Raw genomic sequence first — 22,408 nt, forward strand, 5'->3', positions numbered from 1 at the left:
TGACGCATGCTCCCCCTCCGCTCGTGTTTTGCTCCCACACGAACCCGGAGATGCGTGGCGCAACCAGCTCTTGTGAGGAGCAGATCCGGATTCCGTTTGAGTCGTTATCAGCTACTCGTCGGATGTTATTATACATGTAATAATTTTCTTCTCTTTTATTGAAAGTTTTTTCTGGTCTGTTGAGCACAAGGCTATCAAGAAAATTATTACTTGAATTTTGAAGAATGAGTTTTGAGTAAAAAATAATTCATTTTTTAAGCTATTCTTATGAGCATTTTTGAGCCCCCCAAAAAAGAATTAAATCTAACAACTCTCATACTTAAAAAATGATTCTTAAAATAAAAAAAATTCATCATCGGAATTAATTATTTGAAAGAATTAATTGTTTGTGCGTTATTCTCCAGGCCTACTGGTCCAGCGATATTAAAACGAGTGAACCACCCAAAGAAGCAACGATAGGTCCAATGCAGATTTTTAATTTTCACAGTAAAACTATAAATATTCAAAATATCAAAAATTTTCACTCGTAAATTAGTATCAATTTCGAGCTGGCACCCATCCTACTTAAAAATTCTAATTTTGGGCTGAAAGAAGCATACTGCGAAATTACAGCCCCTATAGTCTTCTAGCACCCTCCTAAAACTGTATATTATTCATAGATTTGATATCAATCTACGGTCAAAATTCATCTTCTGAGATGGGCTAAACAGTCCTCCCAAAAACATAATGGAAAGGGAAATGCTAGCCATACAGTAATGTCCTTGACGTACCTGCTACCGACTCCTAACCACGGCCACGATAACAAACTTCTATGGCTAACAGTCATCTTTCCCCATTTAGAAGAAGAAAAACTTCTTTTCAAACCAGTCGCTGTTAAATCACTCTTTATTTCTGTTGTACCTTCTATTTTCTGCCTTGAACAGTCAAAAGGAGCCCTCATCCCCTCTCTCTCTCTCTCTCCCCCTCTTTCTCTGGTCCCGTTCCGAGTTGATTCATAACCTTCTCTCTAATCCAGATGGAGAAGCATCAAGAAACTGCAGTCTCCCAGATGAGGAAATCAGTGGAGAAGCTTGGATCATCAACCCAGGTCTCTTACCTCCACCTCTCTCATCTCTGCTTCTTCTACAAGCAGTAAAGTCACACCTTCTGATCATTTTCAATTATTTCTTCACAGAACTATGGAGCTCCAACACTCTTGAGGTTCTTGATTGCAAGGAGAATGGACCCAGAAAAAGCAGCCAAGATGTTCGTCCAGTGGCAGAATTGGAGAGCCGAATTCGTTCCTCTGGGCTTCATCCCTGAATCTGAAATACCAGATGAGTTGAATGCTCGAAAGATTTATTTGCAGGGTCTCTCTAAAGATGGACACCCGGTCTTGATCATCAAAGCAAGCAAGCATTTACCTTCCAAAGATCATCTCCAGCTCAAGAGTGAGTATTAACCAGTTAATTCCCTCGTCGTCGTCCTCTTAATTTAATTTATTCTGTGTTGTTTTTAGTTTTTACATGAGTTTTGATCCAGACCGTCCACCAGCAGGTGACTTGTTGGACGGTTTGGATTGGGTCACATAGCATTCCATGGTGGGACCAAGTAGTTTTTTTTTTGGGTTTTTAGCAGATAAAGGCAATTTTTTGTAATTTTATAAAATATCAAAAAAGGGCATTCGAACTGTTCATCGTCTGGCTCTTTCTCTGCCTGTATTCATGCCCGTCATTTCAACGGGTAAACGGCAGCCCGCGCTGGCTTCATCGTCTTCCTCTTCTTCTGCCTGTATTCATGCCAGTCATGAGGGATACCGTCTCAAACATTGCCGATTCAGCCATGGCCGGGGTGGACAAGACCAAAGAGCAGGTTCGTTTGTTCCTTTTTCTATCTACGCCGTCTGATCGATAGGAAAGCAAGATGATCGGTATCGGCGATAATCAGCACCAGCTGGGTGATAGTAACAGAGGAGGCAGTGGTAGAAGCGCAGGCAACACCGGTCTGGCGTCTTGAGACGACAACAGAGGAGGTAGTAGTAGAAATGCAGGCAACACCAGTCTGGCGTCTGGAGACGACGGTATAGATGCTGGGTTTGCAGGGAATGAAGCCAATACGGACTGTCGTTTACCCGTTGAAATGGCTAGAAAGAGGAGGACGATGGACAGTACGAATGCCCTTTTTTTCTCCAAAAGTTATCTTATTTTAGTTACTTTATAAAATTATTACTTTTTATTGATATGCAAGGCAAAAAGTTGCCCTTCTATTAGAAACCTTTTTTTTTTTTTAATTTTTTTCCTTTCTTCCCTGATTTCATGCACGCTCACATGTCTACTCTTTCATGGCCATTAGATTTTTAGACTTCTTTAATAATCCTCACACAGGGGAGCCGGGGTCTGCTCCTCACATATGGGCACCTCACAGACACATCCCATCGTACGGTGGAATGTGTCTGTGAGGTCGTTGTGAGGCGCTATATGTGAGGAGGAGATCCGCTCTCTAATAAATGACCCGACTTTTTTAATAAAAGCGATTTGCTAGAGAAAACAGAATACTCGTAAAGGAAACTACTTTGGCAGCTTTGCCATAGAAGAAGCTAGTAATCAAATATTACACTAATTATATTCTCTACTATCGTGCAGGATTCGTGGTACACTTGCTTGACAAAACTATTGCAAGGTATGAAACATTGAAACTATATCTACTAGATACAAACTTGTAAAAGGTTTAGTTTTTTTGCGGTGGAAATTTCTTTTGCATTGGTATAAGTGCAATGGAGTGTAAATTGTAGTTTACTTTTGCTTCAGATTTGACTTCCTTTTCGTTTGTGAGTAGTAAAATGGTGCAGTCCTATCAGAGAATGGAGGTGGGAGGAGGGTTGGTTATTTGTTTGGGAGTGAGGTAGGATGCAAGATGATGCATTCCCATTGAGATGGATCATGGGAGGAAGGTGGTGCAATTTTTGCATCAGTTTTTGAGATGCAAAATTTGTACTACTAATGAGTACAAATGAAGCAAAAGGTATAAATTTTGTTTCAGATAGGAGAGAAAAAACATAGGCTCAGTTTGGAAGTAGTAGTACAAATACAAATATGTACATTGTACAGTGCAAATACATACAAAATACAAGGTTTTTCACTGTACATATTTGTATTTGTATTCTTTCCAAATCGAGCCATAATTACAAACAAATAGATGCAAAACTGAACCTGGTGCAAAATTTTTATCAAGTTCTGATTTGCACTGTGAATAGAGCCTAAACACCTATTACATATGCAATTGTTTCCAAATGTAGGTTTGCTACTAACTCACTAGACAAGTAGACCAAACACAGATTATGTGGAAATATATAATCAACATTGGGCCAATATATATGCTGATTATGTTGGAATATGAAGTTTGTGATTGTGCCACGTTTCCTTCTGGGATGGTTTTAATTTTTCCCTTCTATTGTTTCAAGTTTCTAACTAGAGTTATTGTTCATAGAAAATATAGATGAGATACATAAATCTTGTATTGTTGTGTCATAGGATATATGGATGAGATATAGAAACCTAATACCTTTGCTTCTTAATTATGTTTTAGTTAAATTTCAAGGAAATTAGGAGCTACCATTCTAGCCAATTGAGAAGTTATTAGCATATCAGTAGAATTGGAGAGTTGTGGATCAATAGTTCATTGGACTAGCAGGGCTATCAATGTTTCATGTTGTACTAACAGACCTGAAATAATCGACCCTATTACACAAGCAGTGGCAGAGCCAACAATTTTATCTTGGAGGGGCAAGTTATATATTTTTCTGGTTTATGGTAATAAAAAAATTATGTTAAGTATATCTGTTGGTTATAGGCTTTGTGGCAACTCCCAAATCCCATAAGTACCACTTAATTCTCAATGTAATTGACTTATTTTTCCTATGATAGGGCTTGGAGAGAAATAGGGTAGGAGGTTTTGGTTCTATTATGGGGTTTTTATAAAAGAAAAATAAACAATGTCTTTTTTTTTTATAATTTTGAGAGTTAAGTGGAGGGCCATTAGAGAGTTAGAGAACACTCCTTTAACATTTTAATGGGACCTTTTTGTTTTGTTTTATTTGTTTTATTGTTTTTTTTTTTTTTGGGGGGGGGGGGTGGCGGCTAGCTAGGACCCACTTTATTATTGTATTACCATACAAAGGTCTGGTTTTAAGAAAATGTTTGGGGGGACCAAGGATCCCCAACTTTATACTTGGTTTCACCCTTGTACACAAGGTCTAGGCCAAAACATGGGAGTTAGTAGATCTACCAAAGGGGAAGAGTATGGTATGGTGTAAAAAGGTATATATAGTAAAACATTAGGTTATGGGTCAATCTTTGTATATAACTCCCTTGTATCCTTCATTTCTTTCCAATGTGGGACTCTCTCTTTATATGCTCACATGTGCATCCCAACAATCTCCCCTCACATGTGAGCCTCTTCCACAGTAGGTACTCCATACTTTCCCTTGAAAGAGGTCATTACCATATCACCAAGTTTGACACACATCAACTAAGAACCCTTTGCTCACAACCATAGGGAGCCTTCACTTAGCTGCTAGGTGCCAAAGGTAGAGTCATCCATGGGTGGGTCAAGCCATGGGAATCACCAACTGCTCAACTATGGAAGCATGTCCACCATGGGCGGAGTCACCATGGTGAGATCAACCGCTCCTGCCAATTACTTGACGATGGAGAACAAGGCAAAGCCATGGCAGTCATCGTGTGCATCTGTCAATACTTGCATCCAACTGAACCTTCGGCTTTGACCACTTGTTGCACTAAGGGGAGTAGACAAAATTGGAGAGCTCATGTACATGTACATAGGAGGTAGGACTTACACACAAGAGTTGGACACCACCTTTAACCCAAAAGATTAAGCTATTTGGTTGTAGGCCAATCCTTGTATACAAGTCCCTTGTATCTTTCTTTCATTTCCAATGTGGGACTCTTTTTATACAATCACACGTGCATCCCAACACCTCATATGAAAGTTGTTATGAGAATTCTCAGATACTTGAAGACCTGTTTAGAAAAAGGTCTATTTTTAAGAAGCATGGTAAGCTTGAAATTGAGGCATACTTAGATATAGATTGGGAAGATTTTATGGGAGACAGGAAATCTATGAGCAGTTATTGTACTTTTGTTGGCGGGAATCTTGTCACTTAGAAAAGTAAGAAAAAGTTAGTTGTGGCTAGGCCAAGTGTTGACTGTTGAGATAGAATACAGAGCCATGGCTCATGGATTGGTTGAGTTATTATGGCTTTATATTTAACTAAGGAGTTGGGAATGGAGTTTACAAGCTCTCTTAGGTTGTACTATGATAACCTAGATGCTATTAACATAGCAAAGAATCTAGTACATATCAAAACCAAACATATTAAGATAAAACGACACTTTGTGAGGGAAAGAATAGTTTCTACTGATTTTTTTTGTGTCTTGCACACCCTCAAGAAGACAGCTGGTTGATGTATATACAAAAGGGATATCTAAGGCTAAATTTCTTGAGTTGTTAGGCAAGTTGGGCTGATTGACATCTATGCTCAGCTTGAGAGGAAGTGATGTAATGGGATGGGTTGTCTATGTGTTTATCTTTTTATTTTTCTTTTCTTTATTGGGTGTGTGAGCTTAAGTTATTGGGCCTTATTTTCTTTTGTCTTGCTGCCTCCTAATGAGAGGCAGATTTGTCTTTTATCTCATCATTATGATTTAATATAAATACTTAGGAGGGGTTGGACAGGGATAGAGAGTGCATAACTCCCAAGTTTCATGTTTTAATTGTAAAGGTATCCTAACTACAAGTCTCATAAAGATGAGAAAAAAGGCCAAGAAGACACTCAAAGCTGTCATTTCTCATTGGTAACTGATGAGGGCAGATTTGGCTCTCCATTGACATCATGACACATGGCATCTCTGTAAAGAGACTGGGCTGAATGGGCCCTAGTATCTTTTCTTGTAGTATGTTTTATTTATTTGTTAGATAATGGGCCTATCTTAATGGGCTTGTTATTTCTTTTGCTAGTTCTCTTTATGTTACTGCCTACCTAGCTGCCCACTTAAGGGTATACTTGTAATTATGTTAAGATTGAAGTTTAGTAAAAGGATTAGAGAAGGGAGGGAAGAGATATTCGAACTCTTCTTCTTCTTCCTCCTCTTTTCTCCATCTTCCTTCTCTTGTACTGCTGTTCTCTTCTTTTCTTCCTCTTTTCTCTCTAATTTTTCCCAAGTTTACATCGGATTTAGAGGACTGATTTACATCTTGGAATTAGAGCAGGTTTTGTTTCTTCCTTCTTTTCTTCTTTCTCTTTTCCCATACACCCTTCGATTAAGAGAGTGTATGGAGAGATAGGTTCTCTATAGTTCAGATGATCTTTGGCCTAATTGGTAGTGGGTTTGGAGAGTGTAAATCTGGTTGGATATTGCCAAGAAGTGGTGTTGTACTGTTTCTGCCCAAAACCCTAGCCGACTAGAGATTTTCGAAGTTACAAGTAAAAGTGAAGCTTTGGGGTGGCGCTCTATTCTTGGGAGGTGTCTTTTGACTTCTAAAAGAGGGCAGTTCAGGTTTGGAAGAGATCGAGAAGCTCTGGTAGGAGTGGCTGCATCTTCTCTCTTTCTCTCCAACAGCTAGATGCAGTGAAACCCTAGTTTTCAAGCATCTGGGTACTGGTTTGACTTCAAATAAGTTTATAAGGACCAAAATTCTGATTTTTTGATTTTCGTTTGATTAATGGAGCAATATGGAAGTGAGTTCAAGCAGGTGCCGGTTTCTGGGCTTGGCTCGGTAGATTCCGTTTTGACTAGTGTGACCACAATCAAGCTAGATGGGACAAATTATCTTGCTTGGGCACAGTCTATAAGGATTTATGTCTATAGTAGAGGAAAATTAGGGTACCTCACAGGAAGTAAAGTGAAACCCAAAGAGACAGACCCTGAATATGAGAAATGGATGTAGGAGAACTATACTGTTATAAGATGGTTAGTCAATTCTATGCAGCTTCATATAAGTCAGCACTATCTCTGGATGTCCTCTACCAAGGAGATCTGGGGCAGTGTTACTGAAACTTATTCACATAAGTTGAATGTGGCTAGAGTTTACAAGCTGAAAAGTGATGTGAAGAACCTAAGACAGGGGGAGAAGAGTGTAGCAATCTACTATTCTATATTGAAACCCTTATGGTAGGAAATTGATGTTATGGAGAAAGTTGCATGGGAGACTAAGAATGATTCAGAAATGTTTAGGAAGTTGGTGGAAAGAAACAGGGTGTTTGAATTTCTTACTGGACTCAACCCTGAGTTTGACATCATTAGGCATAATATTCTGGCCAAAGATGATGTTACTTTGCCTAGGCATATGCTATGGTGAGCAGTGAGGAGAGTAGGCGGCGGGTTAAGTTACAGAGTCCACCTATGGAACACTTTGCAGATGCGGGAATAAAGCCGAAGGGTCCAACTGAGAATAAGGAGCAGGTATGTGAATATTGCAAGAAACCGAGGCATACGAAGGACACTTGCTGGAAGCTTCATCCTGATCTTCTTCCTGACCGGTTTAAGAATAACAACAATTTTAAGAAGGGCAGTCAGATAGGAAAGCCGAAGACAGCTAATGTTGCCACAATACCGGAAGGAAGAAGTAAGGAGAGTGAAGAGAAGTCCACCATTGAATAGTTGGCGGCAATGAAGGCAGATTTTGAAAAGTATGGTAGGCAGTTAAGTCACTTGGAGGCTACTGTTTCTACATCTCACTTAGGTATTCGTGCTTCTGCAAACCATGCTTCAATTTCAGGTAATCACGAAATCCCTTGGATCATTGATTTGGTGCATCAGACCATATGACCAGCTTGTCTAACCTTTTCTGTTCATACCACCTTCTCTCTGGTAAAGAGAAAATATCCCTTGCTGATGGGTCCCTTGCTCCCATTTCTGGCAAAGGGGATATAAAAACCTCTGACACCCTTTATTTATCCTTTGTCCTTCATGTCCCTAAACTTAATACAAATCTTTTATCTGTTAGTAGCTTGACTAAATCCATGAACTGTAGCATAACCTTTTTTCCCACTCATTGTGTTTTTCAGGACCTATAGTCTCAGAGGATGATTGGGAGTGGCCATGAGGCGAACGGAATATATTTGTTGGACACACCTGATAGTGCTCTTGGACCACCTCATGGAGTTGCCTTGGAGTCAGTCTTGTTAGAGTCTGTTGACAAAGCCATGTTATGTCACTTTCGGTTTGGTCATTTGTCTTTTTCTGCTTTGAGTCATTTATTTTCAGATATGTTTAAGGGAGTGTCTTTATCAAGTCTTCATTGTGAGTCGTGTGAACTGGCAAAGCATTGTAGACAATCTTATTCAATAAACAATAAAAGATCTATTTCTCCTTTTCATATTTTTCACTTTGATGTGTGGGGGCCATATCATTTGCCTACTATGGGGGGTTACAGGTACTTTATCCTTTTTATTGATGATCACTCTCGTTAAAATTGGATTTATCTCATTGTTAGAATGCTAGAGTGTGTTCGGCTGATAGGGTCTCCTATTAGCCCATTCTTATGTTAATTTTATCTTGTAACTGGGCCTTTGCTAATGGGCCTAATCCTGTTTATGTTTTAAGTATTCTGGTTGTCCCATTACTAATCAGGGGTATACCAGTAATTTTATTGTACTTTGTACTTCACTTATATTTAAATAAAGGCCTAGTCGACTGCTAACACAGTTCGACATTCTCTGCGTCTAAGAAGTTCATCCTCTTCTTTACTACTTCGAGTTCAGCTTCTTAGTTTACATGGTATCAGAGCATTAGCTCCTTCCTAGTTTCAACCGGTGCACTATCTTCTCTTGCTGCCTTCTTTTATCTTCTCCTTTCTTTCTGGGTTGCTGCAGTGAAGACCTAGGAGTGTAAGGGAACTCAGCAAGTTCGAACCTAGGGTGTTTCTCTTGGTTGTAGGACTCAAGGGAAGTAAGACCCAGAAGTAGATGTCCTACTAGTTTTTTTTTTAGCAAGTAGTAGCTATTTGGCTACTAAGAGAGGTCTGTACAAGACAGACCTAGTTGAGGACTGATTCCAGCAGTCCTAGCACTAGCCGAAAGGGGGAGGGCTTCCTCTACGGTTGCAGCTTTGGTGCTCCAGCCAGATTTGTGCAGAACAGTGGTAAAGGCATAGCCTCCTCTACAGTTGCAGCTTCGGTGCATCAGCAAGACCTTTACAGAACTGTGGCGACTTCAGTTACAGATCATTTCCAGGTCAGTTATCAGCCCTTCTTCTGGTATCAGCACTACTTCAGCTCTGTGAACTGGTTCAGTTACAAACCTTCATTTGCTACTGTACCCGAACTGGTTTAGTCAAAGTGAAACCTATCCGGTGTGCTACCAGCACTGTGAACTCTGTGACCACTTCGGCCAACCCTAACCAGAACCACCTACCGCACTGTGAACAAACTCTTTGACTGAAGTTAGGATGTCATCACTATCTGGTGAAGTTTCTTCTAGAGATAACAGATCTGTTACAAGGTCCTCAAACCTGGAGAACCCTAATCTGCATAGCTTGCAGATTACAAGTGTGCTATTGGATGAGTATAACTTTAGAGAGTGGTCAGTCTCAGCAAGACTGTTCATTACCTCTTGTGACCTCACAGGCTATTTGGATGGAGACAAAAAGGAACCAGAAATCAGCAGCCCTGAATACACTGTGTGGCGCAAGGAAAATGCCACAGTCATGTCTTGGTTGCTGGCCTCCATGACTCCTCGAGTGGCCAGAACTGTTCTTCACTTCCCTACAGCCGCAAAAATCAGGGAGAAAGTATCTAAGACATATGGCCAAAAGAAGAACAATGCCAGAATCTACAGGCTGAACAAAGACATTGCAGCCCTAAGGCAAGGAGACATGTCTGTGGCAACATACTTTGCAACACTGGAAGGCCTCTGGGAAGAGCTTGACCATCACTTGATTTTGGATTGGGAAAATGCAAGGGATAAGGAGAGGCATGACAAGCAGATTGAGGAGGGCAGAGCCTTTAAGTTCCTGGTAGGCTTAGACCCTATATATGAAGGTGTAAGGTCACAGATTCTAGGGAGAGACAAATTACTTGAAATTCATCATGTTTACTACTTGGTGAGGAATGAAGAGGTAAGGAGAAAGGAGATGCAACTTGATTCCCAGACACAAGCAACAGAACTATCTGGAGAACATTCAGCCTTAATCTCCACTAAGGGAAACAGATTTTCAGACAAGAAGACCCTCAAGTGTACCCATTGTGGTGGTGAGAAACACACAAAGGAGAAATGTTGGGTATTGTACCCTCATCTGAAGCCAGCTGCTCTGGGAAAGGACAAAAGGCAATATAAGGGCCATACGGCAAGTGGGAATCTTGCCACCAACAGCAGTAGTGATATCTCACAGAGTACTCAGCCAGTGTCTTCCTCCACCACAAAGCAGGTTGCTGATTCTGCTGGACCAAGTACCTTGGGATTTATAGCTAGTGAGGTAGAGGTTCTCAGCCGAGCATTAGCCCGTCTGAAGAACAATCCTTTAGCTTCCACCTCTCTTGTCAAATCAGGTACAGCCTCTGCATTTAGTGCAACTAGTTCCATTAATTCTAGCTCTTGGGTGATTGACTCAGGGGCCACTGACCATATGACACACATGTCCTCAATATTCTCCTCATATCATTTGTTGTCGGGCCAGGATAAGATGAGAGTAGCTGATGGGTCACTCTCCACCATCTCAGGAAAGGGAGTGGTTGACCTAAGCAAGGATCTCTCTCTTAAATCAATCTTACATGTTCCTAGTCTTACATCAAATCTGATGTCTGTTTCAAAGCTTACAAGAAATTTGAACTGCAGTATAACTTTTTTTCCCTCTCACTGTGTCTTCCAGGACAGATTGACGAGGAGAACGATTGGGAGTGGTCGTGAGTATGAGGGCCTCTACTATTTTGATGCTAATGTCAGCTTAGCACTGCAAACTTCTGCTACTACTAGTCCAGAAAGTGTGGAGTCAAGAGCTAGGATGCACTTGTGGCATGCTAGGCTAGGTCACTTGTCCTTTTCTTCTTTAGCTATGTTGTTTCCCGATTTATGTAAGGGAATTCCGAGTCAAAGTTTAGTTTGTGATGTGTGTCAAATGTCAAAACAATGCAGATCAATGTATCCAATTTCTAGTAATGAAATACAAGCCTCTTTTGATTTGGTCCATTCTGATGTTTGGGGTCCTTCACCCATTGTTTCCATTGATGGCTTCACCCATTGTTTCCATTGATGGCTTCCGTTATTTTATCAGTTTTATTGACCATTATTCTCGGTGCACTTGGATTTATCTGCTAAAAGGACGTGAAGAAGTTCCACGGATAACTATGATGTTTTGCAAGATGATTGAAACACAATTTGGGAAGAAGATAAAACAATTCTGTTCAGACAATGCAGCTGAATACTTTGAAAGATCCCTAAACTCATTCATGGAAGACGAAGGCATGTTACATCAGTCATCATGTGCTTACACCCCTCAGCAAAATAGAGTTGCTGAGCGCAAGAACAGGCACCTAATGGAGACAGCTTGAGCTTTACTTTTCCAGCACAATGTGCCCAAGCAATATTGGTCTCAAGCTGTCCTCACTACATCATACCTGATAAATCGGATGCCATCTAAGGTACTAGGTATGAAGACCCCCTTCTCTGTGTTGTGTCCCACTCTTCCAGAATTTCCTCTTCCCCCACAGGTTTTTGGATGTACATGCTTCATATATGTGAAGGATCCAAAGAAAACCAACTTGGATCCTAAGGCTACAAAGGGAATATTTTTGGGGTATTCTCCTACACAAAAGGGGTATAAGTGTTATGATCCTGTCTCCAAGAAAAAATATGTCACCAGAGATGTAGTCTTTTTTGAGTCTTAACCCTATTTCCAGTCTTCCCAGAATCCTCTTCAGGGGGAGACTAGTGGAATGGAAGAGGATTCTCAGTCTCCCTTCTTTTTTGTTCCCCTTTCATCACCTTCCACTACTCCTAGCTGTAACATTCCGTGTCAACCTAGTGAGACTCTAGCTCCAGCTGATGCTTCTGATGACTCCAGCAGACAAGAGAAAGAGATACTCACATACAGTAGAAGGAAAAAGGGCCCTCAGCCTCATGATTGCAACCAGTTGAACTCAGATCAATCTGTCTCGACAATCCAAGGTATTTCTGACTCTCTCAATTCAGATTTGGATCTTCCTATTGCTCTCCGTAAGCCTGTTCATTCTTGTACCACTCGGCATTCCATAGCTGATTATGTCTCTTACTCACATTTATCACCTACCTATCATTCCTTTGTGTCTGCTCTTTCCTTTGTATGTGTCCCTTCCAAATATTCAGAGGCAGTATCTGATCCAAGATGGAAAGAAGCCATGAATGAAGAAATGAAAGCCCTAATGAAAGCAAGAACGTGGGAATTGGTGGACCTGCCAGAAGGGAAAGGCACTGTTGGGTGCAAGTGGGTATTCACAGTAAAGCACAGGGAAGACGGGTCAATTGAAAGATACAAGGCCAGACTTGTGGCAAAGGGATTTACACAAAAGGAAGGAATTGACTACAAGGAAACCTTTGCCTCGGTAGCAAAACTCAACACAATCAGGGTTCTTTTGCCATTAGCTACAAAATTCTCTTGGGAACTCCATCAGATGGATGTGAAGAATGCTTTCCTAAATGGTGATCTACATGAAGAGGTATTCATGGAACCCCCACCTGGATATAATGTTGGAAAGAAGGTGTGTAAATTAAGGAAAGCTTTGTATGGCTTGAAGCAATCTCCCCGGGCATGGTTTGAGAGACTCTGTACGGCCATGGAAAAAGTGGGGTACACTTAGAGCAATGCGGATCATACATTGTTTACAAGGAGGCAGGATGGAAAACTTACAGCTCTCATTGTTTATGTGGATGATATGGTGATTACTGGAAATGATGTGAAAGAGATGAAAAGGCTGAAGGAGTTCTTAGCTTCAGAATTTGAGATCAAGGACCTGGGAAATCTAAGATATTTTCTCGGGATTGAAGTTGCTAGATCAAGAGAAGGAATCTACATATGTCAACGAAAATATGTGTTAGATCTCCTAGAAGAAACAGGCATGATGGGGTGCAGGCCAGCAGACACACCAATAGAACCGAACCATGGATTACAAGAATCAATGGGTGAGGAATACTGTGATAAGGAAAGGTACCAAAAATTGGTAGGAAAACTGATATACTTATCCCTCACTAGGCCAGGCATTGCCTATGCAGTGCATGTTGTCAGTCAATTCATGCACTCACCAAAGACTCCTCATATGAGAGCAGTGGAAAGAATTCTCAGATACTTGAAAACTTGCCCAGGGAAAGGAATTCTATTCAAGAAGAACAGTAGACTTGAAATTGAAGCCTACACTGATGCTGATTGGGATGGGTCTGTTGGAGACAGAAAATCAACCTCAGGTTACTGTACATTATTGGGAGGAAACCTAGTTACATGGCGCAGTAAGAAGCAGAATGTTGTGGCTAGATCAAGTGCAGAAGCAGAATACCGAGCTATGGCACATGGGGTTGCTGAACTCTTATGGCTTAGAACTCTCCTTAATGAGCTTGGTATCAAGACTGAAGGTCCTCTCAAGTTGTATTGTGATAATAAAGCAGCTATCAACATTGCCAACAATCCCGTGCAACATGATAGGACAAAACATATTGAAATTGATCGACACTTTGTCAGAGAGAGAATTGTTTCAGGGGAACTCTGTGTGCCTTATACTCCATCAGAAATGCAGATTGCAGATGTATTAACAAAAGGGCTGGCAACTACAAAGTTCAAGGACATACTTGGCAACCTGAACATGATTGATATCCATGTTTAGCTTGAGGGGGAGTGTTAGAATGCTAGAGTGTGTTCGGCTAATAGGGTCTCCTATTAGCCCATTCTTATGTTAATTTTATCTTGTAACTGGGCCTTTGCTAATGGGCCTAATCCTGTTTATGTTTTAAGTATTCTGGTTGTCCCATTACTAATCAGGGGTATACCAGTAATTTTATTGTACTTTGTACTTCACTTATATTTAAATAAAGGCCTAGTCGACTGCTAACACAGTTCAACATTCTCTGCATCTAAGAAGTTCATCCTCTTCTTTACTACTTCGAGTTCAGCTTCTTAGTTTACACTCATGAAATCCAGGGATGAAGTACCAACTATTGTGCAAAAATTTCATAAACTCATTCTTACCCAATTTAACACTCGGATCAAAATATTCCGTTCTGATAATGCTAAGGAGTATTTTGAAAAAACTCTCTCAGCCTATCTTGAAACTTTTGGGGTTATTCATCAAAGTTCTTGTTTCTACACTTAACAACAGAATAGAGTGGCGGAAAGGAAGAACCGACATGTGGTTGAAGTTGCCAGATCCCTCCTTTTTGCATCCCATGTTCCTATAAAATTTTGGGGAGATGTTGTCCTTACTGCTACCTTTTTGATTAGCCGTATGCCTTCCCAGGTTCTTGGCTTCAAAACCCCCTTTAGCCTTCTCTTCCGGATGAGGATCTCTTATCTCTTTCTCTCCGTGTTTTTGGGTGCACTTGCTATGTGCATGTTCACAACCATCAAAGGCACAAATTTGAACCTAAGGCTCGTAAATGTGTTTTTCTGGGATATGCCCCCACACAGAAGGGATATTGCTATTTTGATGCAGTTAATGGCACTTGTTTTGTATTTCGTGATGTCACATTTGCTGAGTCTACTCCTTTCTTTAGTATTCCTCCTGAGGGGGAGAAATCTGAGGAACCCTTTGCTATGTCTCCAACAATTCCTCTTCTTGTTCCTTTTGAGTCATCTCATGAGGTGTCTACTTCTCCCGCTAAGCCTACCTTCAATATTCCTGTTCCTCCTCCTCCTCCATCTCATCCTCTTGTAATTCCTCCTCATCCTGTTCTTCAAAGGTGGTACCAAAGGCACATATTCAAACATGGACAAGTTTCCACTCCTATAGAAGAGGCTCTTGCTCCTCCCATCATTATCGAGGTAATAGGTCAGCCTTCCTCTAACCCATCTACATCTTTCCTAGACCTTGATCTTCCTATTGCTCTTCGCAAGGGCAAGCGGAAGTGTACAACTCATTGTATCTCCAAACACCTATCTTATAGCCTTCTATCTCCTACGTACACTCTTTTCTTGCTTCTGTTTCTTCCCATGTGATACCCAGGTCTGTACCAGAAGCCTTATCTACACCTGAATGGAAGGATGCTATGATGGCTGAACTGGATGCTTTGCATAAGAACCATACCTGGGATATTGTTGACTTAGGAACCAGTGGGTTGTAAATGGGTATTTGACATTAAATATCACTCTGATGGCTCTGTTGAGAGGTTTAAGGCCAGGTTGGTTGCTAAATGCTACACTTAGATGTATGGTATTGACTATCTTGAGACATTTGCTTATGTGGTTAAGATGACCTCAGTCCAGGTTTTGTTATCTCTGGCTGCTACTTTTGATTGGCCTCTCCACCAGTTTGATGTTAAAAATGCCTTCTTGAATGACGATCTATATGTTTTTTCCACCGGGGGTGTATGGAAAGGAAATGTAGGGGAAGGTGTGTAAACTGCAGAAATCTATTTACAGTCTCAAACAGTCTCCTCGGGCTTGGTTTGAGAGGTTCAGAGCTACTCGTCTCATTTGGTTACACACAAACTCAATCGAATCATACCTTGTTCTTGAAAAGAAGTGGCTCTCTGGTGACCTTTTTGATAGTCTATGTTGATGATATTGTAGTCACGGGTAATGACACCCAAGATGCCAGTAAACTCAAAAGATTTCTTAACTCTGAATTTGAGATCAAGGAGTGTTATCAGTCAATTTATGCATTCTCCTAGAGATACTCATTTAGCTGTTGCAGAAAGAGTTCTGTGTTACTTGAAAGGTACTCTAGGGAAAGGTATTCTATTTGCCAAACATGGACACATGAAGCTGGAACATTACACTGATGCTGATCAGGCAGGATGTATTGATGATAGGAGATCCACCTCAGGTTATTGTGCTTTGGTGGTAGGGAATATTGTTTCATAGAGGAGTAAGAAACAGTCTGTAGTTGCTAGATCCTCTACTGAAGCCGAATATAGGGCTATGGCACATGGTGCGTCAGAATTACTGTGGCTATGATCCCTTTTAAAAGAATTGGGAGTTGACTATGAGAAGCCAATGATGCTCTACTGTGACAACCAAGCAGCTATCAATATTGCACATAATCCTGTTCAACATGGTAGAACTAAGCACATTGAGGTTGATAGACATTTTATACGGGAAAGAGTTTCCTCAAGAAAAGTTTGTTTGCCATTCATCACCTCAAAATAGCAATTGGTTGATATTTTGACCAAGGGAGTTCTGAGAGGGAAGTTGACACACTATATAAGCAAGTTGGGCATGATTGACATCTATCCTCAGCTTGAGGGGGAGTGTAAAGAGACTAGGCTGAATGGGCCCTAGTATCTTTTCTTGTAGTATGTTTTATTTATTTGTTAGCTAATGGACCTGTTATTTCTTTTTCTCGTTCTCTTTATGTTACTGCCTAGTTGGCCGCCCACTTAAGGGTATACTTGTAATTATGTTAAGATTGAAGTTTAGTAAAAGGATTAGAGAAGGGAGGGAAGAAATATTTGAACTCTTCTTCTTCCTCCTCTTTCTCCATCTTCCTTCTCTTGTATTGTTGTTCGCTTCTTTTCCTCCTCTTTTCTCTCTAATTTTCCCAAGTTTACATCAGATTTAGAGGACTGATTTACATCTATCTCAGAACGGTTGGATGACACCTCGGCACCACCTAGGCGATGACTTGCCTTAGCCAAAATGGAGTCCCAGCTGGCGACCTACCTCCACTAACATGGCGACCATCCGCTGCCGACCTGGCGACCTGCCTCCGCCGACCTGGTGGAAACCTAGCAGGTGACCTCGTCCACAATTCAGGGCGGCTAGCAGCACCTCGTCCAGGGTTGACCTATGGTACGTCGTCAGTACCGGCCGAAGTGACCTCGACGTGAGGAGCGACCTCCCTCGAGGGCTTGCCGACTTGATTAAGGTCTAGGTGGCAACCTACGGGATGTGCTCGCCGACCAATTCTGCATGCATCCCATCACTCCCGGGTCTCTCGGAAGTTGGCTCCCACACCGAATGTTCCAGAGGAAACCAAATAAGGCGCAAAGACTGGCCTATGTGCACGACTACCTTTGAGGACTTCGGACCGGTTAGGCACATCACCCAGAGATCTCGGACGTGGTGCGTGAAGCCCACGCCAAACAGTGCCTATATAAGGGCCTTACCCCCAACCTCAGGAGGTATGCTCAATTTTGCTCTCACAGCTCTCCAACTCTCTAGCATTTTAGCGCTCTAAAAATCTCTGCATTCGTTGACTTAAGCATCGGAGTGCCCACCCCGGGTAAAGAAACCCGGGCACTCTGGCACTGTTTCCTTGCAAGTCGCCCCAGTTAACTATACAGCTCGTCACTGTTCAGCTAGGCATCAGGGCCACCTTCCAGGTAGGAACCATTCAGCTAGGCATCCGTGCCACCTTCAGCTAGGAACTGTTCAGCCAGGCATCAGGGCCACCTTCTAGGTAGGAACCGTTCAGCTAGGCATCCGAGCCATCTTCTAGCTAGGAACTGTTCAGCTAGGCATCCGAGCCACCTTCTGGCTAGGAACCGTTCAGCTAGGCATCCGAGCCACCTTCTAGCTAGGAACTGTTCAGCTAGGCATCCGAGCCACCTTCCAGCTAGGAATTGTCTAGTGCGGTGTCTGAGTTGCCATCCAGTAGGGAGCTGCCAAAACCCGCATCATCAGTAACTATTACTAGCATAAAAAAGGAAAATGAGACTAACATGATCACAAGCTTTTATTGGGAACTAGGACTATAGACTCTTCAGTATATAAATAAAAATCATAGTTTTCAAGGTGCCAAGGCGAGGCTAGGCGCCAAGGGGGCACCTTGTCGCCTAGTCGCCTAGGTGCCCGCCTAGGCGATGAATTTTTTCAAGTAAAAATATGTATCCTAGGGTAGTTTCCTAGGTTCCATAGTCATATTTCCTTAATAATTATCCATAATTTTCATGAGAAAAGTATAAAATTCATGTTGAAGTACAGAAAATCAATATATTCCAACATATTCATGAGAAAAAAAGAAGAAAGAAAAAAAAATTCAAAAAAATATAAGGGCTGAACCCCTATTTCTGTTATAGGAAAAGAAGAAAAGAAAAGGTGGAAGAAGAAAATTGGTATATAGTATAGACACAAAATTAGTAAAGAAAAAGAAGTAAATTTGTTGGTTAGGCAACATTTTAAATTCTTCCTGACTTATTGGTTCAGGTTTTGAAGTCTTTCAGGGTTCAATACAGCATTTAGGAATGTTTGTGTTGATTAAACCCTAACAAATAAGAAAATAATAAAATGAAAGTAGTATATAAACACACAAAATGAATATTTTAGTTTAAAAATGTCTATTTTAAAATTATAACCTCAAGAAATTAAGAATATAAAAGTTTTGTCTAACACACTATAGAAAACTGTTTGGCAATTAGGCGAGGCAAGCCTCCAAGGGTGCCTTGCCACCTAGGTGTTGCCTTGACAACTATGATAAAAATAGTGTTATAGAATTTGAAAAACACCACATCTTTTATTAAACGCCCTTGGCAGCTTGTTGTTGGTGCACTTACATCTTGAAATATACAGGTCTCTCTGTCTTTAAGGCCCCTAATTTTTTAATATTACATAAATAAATTAACATTTATGCTGTGATACTTAAAGTGTATGTCTTTAGATTTCAACAACATTGAAATCTTGATGATGCTTACTACTGTGAGTATATTATCCAACCTATGAACTCTAGAAACAATAGAAAGCTACAGAAAACAACTCTAAAATATTGGGGTTTTTACTTCCTACCATTTTGAACTTAATACCGTTTTGACTTAATGAAATGTAGCCTTGAAAGATATGAAATCCCTAATAAGAAAGCCCAAATTACCATTTTTTTCTCAAATTAAAAAAAAATAAGGCTGTGTTTGTTTCCATCTAAGAAGGGCAGAAAACAAAGTTTTGTCCATAAAAGAAGTGGAAGCATAAACAGTTTGAAAAAATTTCTGTCTAATTACTATGAAACAAGTGGAGCCTAATGGGGAAACTCATGAAAACCTTGAACAGAAGAGCCAGATAATATGGCCTAGTTATTGGAGAGCATATTTGAATTTTGACATGTCAATCCGCCATGGTGCTAAAAAGAATTTATGGTGGAAAATATCCATTGTTGTGTCTCAACAGAATACATTTTGCCTGTCTATATTATATACTTCCATTCATTCCTTGTATAAACGTGGTTATCTTTTTCTTCCTTTAGGAAAAAGTGGTTTTCTTGATGTTGGTTTGTCTTCCATTTTCAGTTCTATCAGAGGAAGAGAAATAGGGAATGAGAAATTAATCGGGATTCTTGATTTGCAACAAATTACAGTTAAAAACATTGATGCTCGTGCTTTAATTACTGGATTTCAGTTTTTGCAGGTAAGTTCATATTTTCTAATAATTTAATGGAAATAGTAGTTATTGTAAATTATCGAGTAGAATTTTTTAGTTTTTTTTCAACAGGTTGAAAGGAATCATTTCAAATTATCCATAGGGTTTTGATGCATATGTTCTTTATATAACATAATCTCTAGTCAAATCCTGTTTCAAAATCTTGAAGGACTCCATTTGCTTTTCATTAACATCTCTTCAGTGAATTTGTTTTACATCATGAGTTTTTATTTTCAAGCATTAAGAACATTTGGAGAGAAATGATTGCCGCTAAGTTTTCCAAATTTCCAGAGAAGAAAATAAGTAGTATAGAGTTCTGGTCTGGACAATTAATACTCTCCTGTCCAATTAATACAAAATCCAACTATAATGGGTGCCGATTTCAATTTCTATGTTTTGGGATCTCTCGCTGGGTGACATGACCATGTTTTGATTGGCTGATTCAGTGGGATTTGTGATTTAAAATTTAGATTGTATAGAGCAAGTTCCCCCTCTCCCTGTACAGCTATGATTACTGGATTTGTGCCAATATTCAAATCCAAATAGACCTTGGAAACTATGAACTGTTCACACCACTGGGTTAAAGTAACTACTGAACTATATCAGATAAGATGGTGATTTAGGGATACTCTACTTTTGATGAATGGGATTGTTCATCATTAGTTGAAAATATTCTTTGAAAAAGGCAAGTTCATTCTTGTTAATATAATATTAGGTTATCTTTTGTCTTTCCACCAAGAGTTTTCCCCACTTTCAATAGGAGGATGTTCACAAATCACTACCCATTAAATATCCCTTTTTTTTTTTATTTTGCTTTATATCAATGGACTAACCCTGTTGACCTACTGAAATTATGGGAGAAAGTCATCTTGCTGTTTTGGTTAAACTCCAGTCCAGGTATAAAGACATTGTTCTTAACCAATTCCATAGAGTGGGGAAGTTATAGGACTAACAGGCAATTATAATAATATTGTTATGTGTTCTTACTTCATGCAGTCTTACTATCCAGAACGGTTGGCAAAGTTGTTCCTTTTAAGTATGCCCTGGTTCTTTGTCAGTATTTGGAGGATGGTTTCTTGCTTCCTAGAGAAGGCAACACTTGAAAAGGTATGTTTTCTTTTGAAAAACAAATAAATTAGATATATAGGGTACCATAAAAAACTTCCATCAACATGCAAAAAGGCTCTTCCCAACTAACCCACTATTCTTGGGCAAAGTTCAGCCTAAAAGAATTTTTTTTTCATATTCCATACAAGAAGTTGCTGATCGAAAAAACATGACTCATGTGGAACACCAAAGCTCCTTTCTTTAGGTATTTTTAGATTAAAATTTTCAAACTTGATCGACTTTTATTATTAGAGATGTTTGATGCATAGTGGGGCATAAAATTGAGAGACTTAGAATAAGCTAAATGCTACTTCAAAGCATCACCTATCTGATGATCTGTTTGAGTTGGCTGCATCACCCAATCACCTGACTGAAATTGTAGAGGTTATTTACAGAATTCCTAGTGGTGACCTGTTCAGGAAATCTCATAGCATTGTGAGTTTAATAGTGTCAACTGGGACATCTTTTTTTTTTCTAAATTTTCTTGTAGTCTTGGTTCACTTCAAAATTGAAGGTGATCATAGAAATTGATGTGTGGAATTTATTCTGTCAATCCAGTATCTCACATTTTCATGATTTCATTTCTATTTTCCTTCCCATTCTTAATCACAGATTCATCAAAAATGGATTATTTGTGGAATGTTAATAACAGTGAAATGAATCCATTTTGGAGACTACAGTGTGAGCTTAAATACCATGCAGAATTGTAGTGAAATGGTTCTATTGTGCGTAGTGTTGGAACAGGACCTAAGTCCATGATAAAGGATTAATTGGAAGATATGGCAGTGATGATTCCAAAAATTCAAGCTCAACAGACAATGTGGGTCTCTCCCTTAAGGGAAATTTCTGCTGAAGGATCTAGTTAAAAAGAGGCCTAAATCTAGCTATTTAATAGGTTTTGCATTTATCAGAAAATTATATTGCTAGAACTAATGTCTTTTTTGCTGTTGAGGCAGATTGTCATTGTCACCAATGAAAAGGAGCGGAAAGCTTTTATAATGGAAATTGGGGAGGATACCTTGCCAGAAGAGTATGGTGGGAAAGCAAAACTTGTAGCTCTCCAGGATGTTAAATTGAGCCATTCTCCATCCCAGAATTAAATATACATATTTTAGAATTTCCTCCGTTTCTAATTGCATTATAATAATGACACAATGGTAAGGGCAAATTAAATAAATTTCAACAATTTCCATAACCCTTAAATTTCTTCTAGTTATGTAACACTTGTACTTGAGAAAGGTTAATATGCTTCAGATGTATTAGATTTCATGCGGAATTTGACAGCTTCTTGGTAAGATCCACTTGGATCCAACAGATGTAAACATTTTGGGGCATCTCTTTTTTCATTTTGATTGCATGCAGAAGTAAAATAAATAATTTCCTCAGAATGATGCTGTGGGAAAACAAATAATTTTCCTAGTGTTTGGCTTAACTTGGAAAATGAACCTCAAGTGTTTTGTAATATATATGGCTATTGGTGAGATTTGAATCAAGGGGAGCTATCCTATATGAAAAGTGGGTTGCGGAAATTGCCCATTTTCCTTCATTTTATGTGCAACCAAATGGATTTGAAGATAAAGAAATGGATGATTAGTAATAGAAATCCCTACTGGAACTTGTAAATCCTTTCACCAATACTTCCTTTTTATGGTGATGGTTCATCAAGTCTCACCTAAATTTCTAGGGCTTGGGGGATGATGTTAGTAATGGGATGTGATGACACTGAATTCAAGCTTCTTAGTCCTTGTTCATATCTGAACCGACCTAACCTGGCGGGGTCA

The 22,408-nt window shown here is 39.9% G+C and overlaps 1 protein-coding gene across 3 annotated transcripts; it reads left to right on the forward strand.

Annotated features, from left to right (window-relative positions):
• The first annotated feature begins 870 nt into the window (after positions 1 to 870).
• LOC104610282 (sec14 cytosolic factor-like) lies at positions 871 to 21,961 on the forward strand. 3 transcript variants are annotated; one of them, XR_016084148.1, is made up of 7 exons: positions 871 to 1,087; positions 1,175 to 1,430; positions 2,622 to 2,658; positions 19,391 to 19,508; positions 20,517 to 20,627; positions 21,361 to 21,447; positions 21,584 to 21,822. XR_016084148.1 is itself a non-coding variant. In XM_010276867.3 (6 exons), the coding sequence occupies exons 1-6, from the start codon at positions 1,016 to 1,018 to the stop codon at positions 21,725 to 21,727; spliced, it is 738 nt and encodes a 245-aa protein (XP_010275169.1). In that variant the 5' UTR covers positions 871 to 1,015; the 3' UTR covers positions 21,728 to 21,961. The 3 variants fall into 3 exon arrangements, 2 of the variants coding, with proteins under 2 accessions (XP_010275169.1, XP_010275237.1); XM_010276867.3 differs by lacking the exon at positions 21,361 to 21,447 and having other exon boundaries at positions 21,584 to 21,961; XM_010276935.3 differs by lacking the exons at positions 20,517 to 20,627; positions 21,361 to 21,447 and having other exon boundaries at positions 21,584 to 21,961.
• Positions 21,962 to 22,408: the final 447 nt, after the last annotated feature.

This window comes from Nelumbo nucifera, chromosome 3 (assembly GCF_055504915.1).
Source record: "Nelumbo nucifera cultivar China Antique chromosome 3, China Antique-T2T, whole genome shotgun sequence".
NCBI lineage: Eukaryota > Viridiplantae > Streptophyta > Magnoliopsida > Proteales > Nelumbonaceae > Nelumbo > Nelumbo nucifera.

Excerpts from the sequence above, each read along its gene's own strand:
- LOC104610282 (XM_010276867.3), top strand. The coding sequence starts at position 1,016 with ATGGAGAAGCATCAAGAAACTGCAGTCTCCCAGATGAGGAAATCAGTG. Across the intron at positions 2,659-19,390 it reads CTTGACAAAACTATTGCAAG|TTCTATCAGAGGAAGAGAAA; the intron begins GTATGAAACATT and ends TTCCATTTTCAG. Across the intron at positions 19,509-20,516 it reads CTGGATTTCAGTTTTTGCAG|TCTTACTATCCAGAACGGTT; the intron begins GTAAGTTCATAT and ends TACTTCATGCAG.